A 13,755-nucleotide genomic window follows, 5' to 3' on the forward strand; every position below is an offset into this window, starting at 1 on the left:
AAACAGTGTGCAAAATAGGTATGAAGGTGTGCCTACGTGATGTTTGATTATTGAAATCTACGCTTAACATGTCAAATTAACAGAAGCTTTAATTGTAGAAAACAAGACTTTCAACTGTGGCTGCTAATTGAATATGCTTAACCCAACCTCGACTAGCTGGGAGATAATATTTGCAATGCATGGAATATGGTCAAATCCATTTAATAGTCACCAATGTTGAATGTTACATAAAGTTATTGAATTTAGTTATATAGGTAATACTGTTTGCCTTAGAAAACATTTCTCTGCTATAGTTAGAAATGTTTTAGATTTTTAGCTAGTTAGCTACTGATCATCAACAAACAAGTAACTGCTTTCTGAATTGTATAAGGAATTTTACACTCGAGTTTACATCCATCAATTTATCACCTGTCAATCTTTCATTCAGTTTTTATCCCTTGCACAGTAGTCAACAACAGTAACAAAAATAGAAAGCTACAATACAATACTTTTTCACTCTGTCACTCTATGTAGGTACAGGGGAAGCTGTAAGATGACGTTTCCATGCATACTACAAGTTCCTATGCAGACACGTACCAGCGTTTTGAAGAAACTCATGACTGGATGCTCTTCGGGTGGGGCAGCAGTCTTGTCGCTTTCTTGGTTCTCTTCAAGCACTTGGGGGTCCTCTGCAAATTCAACACTGGCTGAGCTCGGCAGGCTGACAGTGTTTTGGTTGCAATCAGCTACGTTCTGCAAGAGGCACTAACAGTCAATTCTTGTTTGCCACAGGAATGTAAAAGTAACATTTCTGCTTTTCATTTGCATCACTCGGCTCTCATGCGCCAATTCCAGCCATACTTCGGCCTACATAGCGGGAACAATTGGACTCTTATGAATCAGTTTTTTTTTTCTGTTCTTTGGTTTAATATATTCAACGCTGCTGCGGATGGAGTAACATTTTGTGCTCAGCTGCGGAGCACAACACAGGCATTAAACTTGCATGTTACATTCAAAACAATCCCTCTTTCTTTCAAAATTGCAAAACAGTTGTGAAAGATAACACATAGCAGTGTTATCAGGGGCTTCAGTGACTAACTATGCCCGCACAAAGAAGGCATTTAGAGCTAAAGAAACTGTTTTTTTGCCAGAAATAATGGAAATAAAATATAAATGTCTTAGAGCCCAAGCATAAAATATTTACCTTTCACAAAGGTCACCCGACCATGAGGTTTGGAACAGCACTAATAGTGTAATTCTCCATATAACAAATACTTTTTACTATGTATAAAAAATAAAATAAAATAAACATTTTTGTCTTTTCTTTATATTTCTGGGTGACAATGTTAATGCTAGTGAGAATATTTAAGAACTGCTTGGCTAATGCTCTTTTTGACTCTTTGGGGATTATTTACAAGCCCCTTATGCCACTGGAGCATCACTTTTTATAACACTCCGAAGATACAATGTGCTGACCCATATCTACGAGGTCATGCAAAGCCACTTTGTGTGGCTTTTCATGGCCTCATAGATAAGGTGTAAGCCAACACAGCGCAAGTCACTGCGTTGCCTTACAGTGCGTCAAAGAGGCGTTCAATGGGCATTGCGGTGGGTGTTCCCACACAACACCCATGGGTTATGATGCATTTCAAGATTTACAAGGATCGTTAAACATGGGAATGCGTAAAAACGGTATGCCTCTCCAAGGCAGGCGTAACAAGGAGAAATATTTTTATTTCTTTCCATTTCTCACTCTTTTTATGTGTGCTGCATTCTGCAAAACACATAGAAAGAGGAAAAACCCTCAATGGATTGTTTTTGAGCAGGAAGGTGTCCCTTCCGGCACACAAATACTCCTACCAACAACGCAATCACCCTTGCACAAATGGTGCAAGGGGTCCAGCGTTGGTGCAAGGTACCCCATTATGGGCCGGCACTGACTGAATGGACAGGAATGCACCTTATATCGTAAATACGGTGCATTCCTGCCCTTTTGATTTGGCATAGAGCATCACAGCAAAAACACTTACAAGCAGCCCTACGCCAAATCTTTTTTACTCAACCACAGCTAGCATGTTATTCAGTGATGTAAAAACGATGGTGCTTCTTTACAATAGGCCTGTGCCACTGAAGCATCACTTTGTTTAATGCTCTGGTGGCGCGTGCCTCTCATTCATATCTATGAGGCAGCTCAAATCCACCCTCCGAGGCTTTACATGGGTTCATAGATATGGAGTAAGACAAGGCAGTGCAAAGTGCTGCGTTGCTTTACTCCGGGTCAATGAGGTGTTCCATGGGCATTGAGGTGGGTGTTCATACATAGCACCCATGGCTTTTGATGCTGTCCCAGATTTACACAATCACATAAACCTGGGGCAGCGCCAAAAACTTATCCATCCCCAGAGCGGGCATGACGAGGAGACATGTTTTAATGTCTCCTCGTTTTTTTTCTCTTTCCTTGTGTGCAGCATTCTGCAGCACACATAGAACTAGAAAGACGCCTCTAAAGATTGTTTTTTGTGCAGGAAGGTGCCCCTCTCTGCACAAAAGCAATCCTGCCTGCAATGGAGGCAGTGCCTAAGTTGGCTCTAGGCAGCAGATTGTGCACCAGCACAGGGATAAAGGACAAGAATGCACCGTAGTTCATAAATACAGTGTATTCCTACCCATTCACATTGGCATTGGCCAGCCCAGCAAGAAGACTTACCTCAGGCATGCCTATGTGATTCTTATTTGACGCTACGTTAAAGCATAGATTACAGGTTTACGGTTTGAGAAAAGCTCGTGCTATAGCGCCTTTATCAATTGTGCTCTTGAGACAAACCTAAGTCCAGTAGCGGCTTGTGCCAGGGGAATGTGGTGCGGCGCCGTGGGGGGGGGGGGGCAGAGTGGGGGTGAGCGCGGGGGGGATGTAACAAATAAAAAAACTTAAAATGTACCTGCTGGTCTTCTGCTCCTCAGACTGGACACAGGCTGAAGTTCCCAGCCTCCCCTATAGCCAATTCAGACGCTGCTCTCATAACCATGCGAGCAGTGTCGGGATTGGGCAGAGCACACTTGCTTTACACACTCCATCAGAATCTGGGAGCCTGTGCCTGCTGGTCTCTCTACCCAGCAACACAGCTGGGTTTGAGAGATGTCAGTGCGCATCACGGTTTGGCCGTCCTATGACAGTTGGCCAAATCATCATGGCACTGACAGCAATGCCCATCACTCCTCCTCCCCCTGTTGCAATGCTGTGGCTCCGCCCCCCAAGACTTGGCCACAGGACGAAAAATAAAATGACCTGCATTTAGATCATTTTAATTTTCATTTGCATCTGTGGGCAGTGGGGCGACACTCCTTCGTCATAGAGGAGGCGCTGCCGCTGCTAAAGTCTCTAGGTACCATCACCAGCTAAATAGAAGAGACAATATTTCACAAACTTTGTACACCTGCATCATATCTAGTGTGGGTGATACCTAGCTTGGTCAAAATCAACACTTCACATTTGTTAGCTTTGCATTGGCGCAAGGAGTTGATGAAGGGAAACAACCTTTACAACGCAACTTTTACAACGCACTACCATTACAACGAAACTTTTACAACGCAACATCCATTACAACGCATGCATTTACAACGCAACAATTACAACACAGGACACTACAACGCACACCACTACAACGCATGTCATTACAACGCAGTCTTTACAACGCATACCATTACAACGTATAGCATTACAACGTATAGCATTACAACACCTACACTATCCAACACTTACCCTACTGTTGCACCCCCTGGAGTTAGAATAGTAATTTTTACCCCTACACTATCCAACACTTACCCTACTGTTGCACCCCCTGGAGTTAGAATAGTAATTTTTACCCCTACACTATCCAACACTTACCCTACTGTTGCACCCCCTGGAGTTAGAATAGTAATTATTACCCCTACACTATCCAATACTTACCTTACATGCAAAGTAATATTATGCGTTGTAATGGTATGGGTTGTAAAGGTAGTATGCGATGTAAGGGAATGCGTTGTAAAGGTAGTTTTTAAAAGTTCATTGTAAATGCATGCGTTGTAATGGAATGCGTTGCAAAGGATGTTGTGTTGTAAAAAATGCGTTGTAATGGTAGGCGTTGTAAAGGTATGCGTTGCAACGTCATCCATCCGTTGATGAATATGCCCTACAGCTCATAGTGGCAAAAGGTGCCCACTTCAAGCACTATACTCACAACCAAAAATATGAGTGGTGGCTTTTACCAACAACACATTCAAATACTACTGATACAAATATGTTCATGAGATGTGGCCTAATCACCAGTGCAGGAATTCATGAACATCCCACAAGACATAGCACCGGTTTGATGCCAAAAGTACCACAATCTTCTCACTATACATTCATGGATGTCATGGGTCACAGCTGTGACCTCTAGCTTGCTCCCTGCTACTCCTGGCACTTCCTGTGTCATCCCTTGCCCCAGAGGGAGCAAAGCGTTCGCCTCATCTGAGGCCAGGGGTTGCAAAGAAAGTGCAGAGAGTCTCAGGGTGCAAGCTAGAGGTCACAGCTGCGACCCCTGACTTCCTCCATATGATGACCATGCATACATTAGCATAAATGTCTGTGGCCAAAGCTCAAAAATCACCTGCAGAGACTCCTTGCTCGGCTACTTTGGCCACAGCTGAGACACGGCTTACTGCAAAGTCAATACAACCATTTAGTTAACCTAACCCGAGGTACAACATGAAAGCTAATAACATAATAGAATGCAATATAACACCCAAATTTGATGCGTTTAAACAAACGTGATTCTTCTGAAAGAACTTAGATAATTACAAGTCATTTAGTCATCTCATAAATGGTACAGAACTATAATAACTGCATTTTTCAAACTGTGAAGGGAATCTTTCAGTTTCTGTCATTCTCCTAATGCCACTTACTGTGCTCAAACCACAAGTAGAAAAACGCATGAAAGTCAGACAGAAACTCTGAAGTTCATAGAAGGGCTTATTGGGCAAATCCAGACATTAATATCATTATCTGAATACTTGCTCTAAATTACAAAATACTGTGCTACTAACGAGGACATTATTGTATTTTTTGTCTTTAATGTTTTTTCCGTTTCTTCTAAAATTTTCTTTTTTAATAAAGCTTGCGCCTGATATGTTAGCATGCTTAAATAAAGGTAATTATTCTGTACAAAAAATGTCTGAGACAAGCAAGAACAACTCTTGGGAACTTTGCAAATTTAGGCAGAGGTTTATTTAAATGATGAATGCAACACTATTTGAATAATACACACTATACATGTACTTTCCACATTCAGTTGCCCTTACTAAGCACTGCTACAGTCCAGCTGTCCAGCACAGCAGCCACTGGCAACATTGAGCATGCGATGAATATCAATGGGCGTGCCTGAAGATATCAAAATCCTGTTTTTACATTTATTATTATTAACTAACTCATTTCGGAAGTATTTTATGTGTCAGAACTTAAATTATTAACTGCGGAAATAATTGTATTTCCTGGTATTGCAGGTCCTCCTCCAATCACGTGACTGCTTCAAGGACTTTGCCTCTTTTGGCTTTCAAACCTATTATTTTGTGAATGAAAGGGAGGAATCACATTCAATACTCGGATTGCAAGCCCATCACAGATGACATCATTAAGAATGTCTAATCTTTACTGTGCAACCCAAAAAGGCACTTGACAGTCTTGACTTGTCAGTTTCAAAATGACTCATAGTGAAGTTAACCATTTTGCACGTGTAGTACAACAGCTAAAATGCATGTATTTGTCAAATGCTGAACGTACTATCTGATAAACATAAAATCTATTAATAAAGCATAATCTTCACAACATATCGAAGATGAGCGACGTAAGGGAACATAGTAACAGACTTCAAATAAACAACATATTGTATTCCACCATCATAAGAGTATGTCAATGGAGAGTTACGTGCTGACAAATGTAAAGCCTGCATTAATGTGTAAATATTACAATGTCGTTTTCGGTGCTTACTACATTTGCTTTGTGGTTAACTACTGTGCCTTTGATTTAGGTTGTTTTCACTCCTTTCCCTGTCTTGTACATCCTTTGTTCGTTTATTGAACAATTGTGAAATGTAAAGAGTGTTGTGAATCACACACGTCATTTTAGCAGCTCCGAAAGTCTGTCTGTACATGGTACTTGAGTATATTAAAATGTTACACTTTTTAATTTCAAAATGAGCATTTAACATATCTATGTAGTGGAATTCTGTTATGTTGACCTAAACATTACAGAGAACATATACATAAGTCCTTTTGTACAACAATAACGGAGGGAAACGACATTCAAAGAAATATACTATAACTAAATCATGTGCCATCAAATTGTTATTCTGTTTTGCGATGTTCCCCAGGAGAAGTTGCATCATTATACCTGAATACTTAATGTTAGTAGTAATTCTAGTAAACTCAGATCATATCTATCTATGTATCTATCTATCTATCTATCTATCTATCTATCTATCTATCTATCTATCTATCTATCTATCTATCTATCATTATAAATATATATATACACACACACACCCACATAAAAAAAATGTGATTTGAAAATGTGAAAAAAATATTGCTAGAATTTACAAAACGTCATTGGATGTTAAATTACAATAAAAATAAAATTAACATATATTACTACAAGCCTCAACTACCCACTAAACGACAATTTAAATACCAGTGCGAAGAAAACACCCACCTTTCTGGTCGCACCCACTTTCAATTCTTGATAATGCACCAATTGTTAACCTCCTCTGAGGCTAATTCATCTCTCAAGTATGAGCTGCCACGTTGTAAAGAGTCTCTGGGCAGGAATCCGTACAGTATCGTGGTCCCTTTATAACACTGCCATCACGTGTATTGACTTAGTTCCAGAATATCACAGCAGGCTGTGAGGCTCATTGGTTAGTGTACCTTTTGCTGTTTATTCTACCATAATCCTAGACAAGTGCAAAACATGATAACAGCGCAATTTCAGCCAACGTCCAGAGGCCAAAAGGAGGAACACAAAAGTTACATTTCAAAGAAATTGTTTTTCCAACTGCTGCGCATTTTTGTTTTCATTTTCTACGTCTTTACATACATTCAGAATCAAATGCATTCTGATTGCACATCCTATCGAAAATGAAGGTGTATTTTGCCGGTTTAATGAATAGCAAGTTGATCAAGTTCATATGGCCGTTTACTTCTGACAGCCCAACAATATTCCAGCTTCCTGCTTCTCTGACTTTGCTTTAAAAAAGTTTTCACTGGGGATAGTAAAATTCAAAATCATAACTTTAGATCGCAAATGCTTTTCATTTAGTCAGTCTCCTTTCTTTTTCACATTTTCTTAATTGAAATTTTAATGGCCAGTTGTTTAAATTCTTCTTCGTGGATGTTTGTTGAGAGTCTAAAATGCCAGTCTCTAGAAAAGGTGAAAGAGTACCAGGACCAGTTACCATAGTATTCGACCTTCAGAAGTAACTATTTCAAATATTGTTTTTGAATTCGGAGAAGTTTTCTGAAGAGTTAACAGACCCCATAAAGAAAGCCACTTATGTCTGTAAATCTAACTTAACAAAAGGATACCTGTTGGACGTAAATTGTTTTACTACTGTCTAACTTTACTCCCCTTGTGTACACGCCACCTTTATGTACAGGCATACAGTACTGATTTCTAAGCAAGGGGTTGGGAGTGGGCAAACAAGGTGTGGTTTACCTCGAGAGTAAGTGAAGAACCACAATTGCGTGTGTTTACTGGTTTTCACAAACACCTTACCCAGACTCTTTCCCACCCTGTAAATGGTCAGAGATTTGCTTTTGCTCAGAGATTTGCTTCTTCAAATGGCTGAAGTCCCTTGTCAGGACAGGAAAGGGAATTAAGCACTCCAAACTTTGTGTATGTGCGAGGGGTAGAGGGGGGAAGGGGTTGTTAGGGGAAGGGGATTCCCCATAGAGAAAAAGTGTGCTTTTACACTGTTGGCTTCCTTTCTGGGAAGTCGACCAGTGTGTCCATCTCCAAATTGTGGTCATCGCAAATGTTACATGATATTCCCTGTGGCGGCTCCTCGAGGGAGTGCTGCGGGGTGGTTGGGCGGGGTGGGGGAGGGTCAGGGTGCAGGGCAGTAGCGGCTCCTGGAGGGAGTGCTGCGGGGCAGTGGGGCAGGGGAGGGGCAGGGTGGGGGGTAGTAAACTCTAGCGTACGGCCAAACGGAGGTAAGTACTTAAATAAATAAATAAAACAAATTACATTGCGCGTGTTGCAATGCCAAATGCAGTGGATTGAAATACAGGTAAGTAAATGTGTTGAAATTACTGTTCAGATTACTTTTTGAGTTACTTTTTCTACTCAGTGTGATATGCCTAGATATCACACTGGGACATTTCCTAGAGAAATGGTAAGTAAAATCAGTTTTTCCCAGCTGTAATTTTTCAGGTTTTCATACAAATCAACTCCACATTTAGAACAAATTTCCAGGGAAAAAGTCAATGTACTCCTATGGAGAGAAATAAAGTTATCTGTTAACAGGTAAGTACTCGGTCTTTGGGGTTTAATTTCTGGGGTTAGAACAAGGGTTCCCCCAGGTACACGTATCCACTCTCAAAGCACCCTCAGCTGCACTAGGGCGGCCGGGTGCAGAGCGCTTATCCAGTGGGGGATAGTGGCCCTCCGGTTGGTGGCTGCTCACGAGCAGGCCACAAGGTTGTGGGAGCAAAGCTCCTGGCGTTTAGCTCAGGGCAAAGGGGGATCTGAGTTACCACCCAAAGTACACCCGTAGCGGCAGCTGGGTGCAGGGTGCTGGTTTGGTGTTAGGTGCCCGGTTAATTTCAATGGGGATTCTCCGGTTTCTACAAAGACTGCAGGCTCGGGGACAGAGATCTTCTGGAGGGGACCACCAGTTGGAGAGGTAAGTTGGGATGCCTGGGGATACTGGAACACCATCGGTTGGGCCACCCAAGGCCGTGGGACTTTGGGTGTAGCAGCTCCGGTCACAGTAGGGTGCAGGCTTCACTGGGAGATTCAAGGCAGGTCAGACAGAGATCACCAGATTTCAGATTAGAATTGCCGGGGAGACCTCCTCGTGGTGTTGGGCCACTCAAAGTTTCAAACTCGGGCCGTGGGTGTCAAGTGCAAAGTGGTGCAGACTCGCTGATTTGGCCTGAGACAGAGTCTGTGGGTGAGCAAATCCAGTGCTCACAGAACAGAGTTTCTGTGGAAGGCAGGACATGTCCTCGGGGTTCTTGAGGTTGCTGGCTGCAGGAAACACTGGGATTCCGCTTCTGCAGGTTCGAGGTGGGGACAGGCCGGTAGGTCTGGGGCCAAGTCAGTGGGCGTCCACCTCTTCGTAGCTTCGGCAAGGTTCTTCGGTCATTCTTCTTCTTCTTTTCTTCTTGGTCGGTTCTTGTCTAAGGAGGCAAGGTTTGGGGTGGCCCCTAAATAATAAATGTAGGGGTGTTACAGAGAGGTAAAGGTGGGACCAGTGGGTCCCTTCCTTGGAGTGGGTACACCCCCTATTATGCTACCCTCCAGTGGGAGGGGGGCATATGCCTCACTCCGGTTGGCTGGGTCCCCCCATCTGCAAGATGGTGGGGACTGAGAGTTGTGCTTCACCTTGTCTCCCCCACCTGAGGGGTGGGGTTGGCAAAGGTGGGCACACCTCCCTTCATCACTTGGTTTTACCGTTGATTCTCCCACCCAAAGTGGGGGTCAGAACCAGTGGGGGCCAGTTGCTGGAAGCCGCAAAAGGCCTGGGGAAGCTCACAAAGATGACAAGCCATTGAAGCTTCCCCTTTGTGAAGCCTGCCTATCCTGAGAGAGGAGGCTTGGCACCTCGTCCCAGGATGTGCATTGTTTCAGACCCTGAGAGCACTAGGCTCTTGACCCAGGGGTCCAGAAACATGTCTGGTGGTGGCAGCTGGTGAGCTGAGTAGCCACTCAGCCTGGACACTAGTGTTAGGTCGTTTTTCAGGGGGCATCTCCAAGATGCCCTCTATGTGCATTTTTCATTAAATCCTACACTGGCATCAGTGTGGGTTTAATGGGCTGAGAAGTTTGATACCAAACTTCCCAGTTTTCAGTAAAGCCATTATAGTACTGTTGAATTTGTAATGACAAACTCCCAGGACCATATACTCTTAATGGCATTACTGGACTTACAATATTTTTTTATTTATTTATTTATTTTAAAGTTTTATAGAACGCGAACTTGACCCGTGAGGGTATCAGAGCGCTTTACAGATTCAATAGAGTAATACAAGGTTACGGCAGGACATAACAAACAAAAACAGGAAAAAAAGAAATTAGTACGTCGGAGAGGTTACAGAAACAGGAGGCGTAGGTGTGACGGGGTAGCATACAAGTACTGTACATTGAGGGATAGGATAAGCTATAACAGCAGGACAGAGATATTACAATAAACAAAAGAGTAATGTACAAGGACGCAGGACTAGGCAATAGTCTCTCAGGTGGCTGCGGGAACGAGTTTAGCCAAGGAATTTACCCATGAGAAAGGCCTTGGCCTTTTTTTTGAAGCGTGCAAAGGAAGTGATTTTTCTTATGTCGGGAGGGAGGGAGTTCCATATTCTTGGTGCAGTCCCGGTGAAAGCCCGATTGTAGGTTTTTATTTTCCTAAAGCGTGCAGGCCGGAGTAGGAAGGCCTTGGTCGATCTTGAGTTTCTGTTTCCTCCGGCTAACACAAGCTTCTGTGCAAGATACGCAGGGGAGTTCGAGTGAAGGGCTTTGTGCGTGATGCATGCCAGCTTGAGGTGAATCCTAGCCTCGAAGGAGAGCCAGTTTAACGCTTTCAAGTGAGGAGTGATGTGATCGAATTTTTTTGAGCCTGTAAGTAGTCTGGCGGCTGCGTTGAGGCAGGCTTTCAAGGGTGCCAGCGAGATCTTAGGTAAGCCAGAGAGGGTGGAGCAACCATATTCCAGTCGAGAGATGACTAATGATTGGACTGCGAGTTTTAGGTCCGGAGCGTCTAGAAAGGGTTTCAATTTCCATAGGTAGCTCTGGTGGAATCTGGCCGATTTCGCCATTGTGTTGATGTGGTCGTGCATATTTAGGTTATAGTCCAAGGTAAATCCCAGCGATTTGGCTGAATTCACAATGGTCGGGGAGCAGTTCAAGGCTGTGATGGCTTTAATCCAAGTCTGGATATCAGGGTTGTTCTTGGGCGGGGAGATTAGAAGGAACTCAGTTTTCTTAGCATTGAGTTTAAGTTGATTGGAGGAGAGCCATCCGACGGTCAGTTTCGGGGCCTCATTCAGGGTGAGGATCTCTGCAAGAGATGAGATTTTTATGTAGATCTGAGTGTCATCAGCGTACATATGGAAGGAGATATTTGCAGTGCGCTGGACTTCGGCAAGGGGTTCCAGATAGAGATTGAAAAGGGTGGGGGAGAATGTTGAACCCTGAGGGACTCCCACCGTGACCACGGAGGGAGCGGACAGTTCGCCATTGACTAGGAATCTCTGGGATCGGTTTTGGAGGTAGGAACTAAACCAGTCGAGTACTGTGCCATCTAAACCCATCCTGAGATTGAGGCGTTCGAGTAGCATCTCATGGTTGACCGTGTCGAAGGCCGATGATAGATCAAGGAGGATCAGGAGACAGGTTTTGTCTTGGTCAAGGGCTTGAAGAGCGTCATCAACGATGTGGAGCATGGTGGTTTCGGTGCTGTGCCCCGGTCGGAAGCCTGATTGGCAGTCATCGAGTAGATGGAAGTTGTTGATGTGGTGACTTAGCTGTATTTGTACACACTTTTCCAGCACTTTTGCCAGGAGAGGAATGTTGGAAATTGGTCTAAAGTTGTCTGGTGAGGCTGGATCCAGCGACGGCTTTTTCAGAATGGGTAGGACTTGGCCTGTTTTCAGCGAGGTCGGTATTGATCCCTGTCGAAGGGAGGCATTGATGATTGCAGTCCAGCTAGGAATGATGGATTTGGAAACGGTCGCAAGACAGTTTGAAGGGAGCGGGTCATTGAAGTGGTTGTTGGGGTTCAGGGAGGCAAGGATTTTCGCGACAGCGACTTCATCATAGGGTGAAAATTCGGACCAGTGTGCTAAATTCTTCGGTAAGGACCATGGCGGCAGAGAGGGAGGAGGCAGGGGGTCAAAGTTCGGCGGGGGGAAGGAGGCGGCCTTGAGTTCAGTATCTAAGGTTTTGATTTTGTTTGCGAAAAATGAAGAGAAAACCTCAGAGGAGATGAGAGACTTGGGGTTTTCTTTCGCTGTTTTGGACAGTTTGTTCGACTGGAGTTTGATTATCTCAAAGAGTTTGCGAGGTCTGTTCTGGGCATCATGCATCTGTACCCTCACCACTGGTATAGTACACCCAGCTAGATGGGTGGCTGACTTATTCCAGGGAAGTTGGTTGTAGGCATAGCACACAGGGATGTGTGCCATGTCGACCCTTCACTTTGTTCTGCACCAAGCACGCAGCCTGCAAAGCCAGTGTGTGTGTGTCTAAAGGTACAGGCCCACTAAGGGTGGCACAATAAGTGCAGCAGCCCTTAGAGGCCTTCCCTGGCCACAAAGCCCTTGGAACCTGTGGTACCATTTACAAGGTACTGACCTGTGGACAAAGAGTGCCTATTGGGTTTTATCTTCAATGCAGTTTAGGGAAAGAACATAGGCCGTGTGCACCTGTTTGACAGGAAACCAGGGCACACTCAGTCAAAGCACATCATTAGTTCAGCAAAAAGTGGGGGCAACCATGCAAAAAGAGGGTACTCGCTTACAGCTATAGATAGAATTCAATACAAGGAAATAAACAGTGAGAAGAACAGAGCGAAACGAGAATGAGGGATATCATGTAGTTGCTGTCTCCCTGCACAGGAGCTGGCAAATACGAAAGTGCAGCCAGTTACAGAGGTTAAAGAATCTCACGCAGTTAAAAAGCAGGTTGAGCACAAGTCGCTCCAAGGTTTGGGGAAGGGCGAACAGTAAACTGGATCAAAAGAATACCTTCTCTTCTTTCTCGCTATGCCTTTTACAGTCTTTTAGTGAGGAATACAGATTGTAACTACTACCACAGAATATGTAATCTAGTCAGTGGGACAAGGTCTTTCCTGCACAAACAGACATGCCAGACTATGTACATCAGAGCCCAGCAGTAGCATATAAGGCAGATTCTACTGTTGTTCTCACAAATAAGAATAGTGGTGGGCATTTAGCCACTGACCAGGGGACAGATTTCTGTTGCCACTTACCCCTGAGCAATAAATAATCCTTATGATTACTGTCCCAGCAATGAACAAACCCTATCATGCAAAAATAAAATTCTGGGAGATCTCTTTGTGGTGTGATACATACATTTTTGATGTATCAGTGATGGAAGCCTGTGACTCCCCTTTTTGGCTGGATGAGTTTCTTTGCACACTTGAGAAAAGGTACACTTCACGATAGATAACACTCCTTGCCTAGAGGTGATATACATTTGACCAATGTGGACATAAATCCTGGGAATTCCCCTGACCCTTAATGCCGCCCCAGGTGTGAATTCCACCAAGAAACCCAGAAGTGCCACAAACTAAATCGGATGCATCATCAGGGTGGCACTTTCACTGTCTTTTTGATGTTCACCAGCATTCCCTACTGTGATCTGACTGTTAATCCAAACTGCCGTGGAATAGACCTGATTGGTGGGAACGCTTAGTCTACCACATGCAATTCACAAAATGCATTTTACATGCTTTCATGTCTCAGCAACTCTTTTGATTAGAACAGTATTTCATTTGTTTGTAACTTACTGCTGCCTCTGTA

At 43.7% G+C, this 13,755-nt stretch overlaps 1 protein-coding gene across 6 annotated transcripts in view; it reads right to left on the reverse strand.

Annotated features, from left to right (window-relative positions):
* Positions 1–13,755, reverse strand: part of BCAS1 (brain enriched myelin associated protein 1) — a 531,445-nt gene that overhangs the window by 205,837 nt on the left and 311,853 nt on the right. For all 6 annotated transcript variants that reach the window (XM_078652060.1, XM_078652059.1, XM_078652057.1 and 3 more), the window contains exon 5: positions 577–732. In XM_078652060.1, coding sequence (XP_078508186.1) covers positions 577–732 — 156 coding nt within the window. The remainder of the gene's footprint in view (positions 1–576; positions 733–13,755) is intronic.

Source organism: Lissotriton helveticus, chromosome 7 (genome assembly GCF_964261635.1).
Source record: "Lissotriton helveticus chromosome 7, aLisHel1.1, whole genome shotgun sequence".
In the NCBI taxonomy this organism is placed as follows: domain Eukaryota; kingdom Metazoa; phylum Chordata; class Amphibia; order Caudata; family Salamandridae; genus Lissotriton; species Lissotriton helveticus.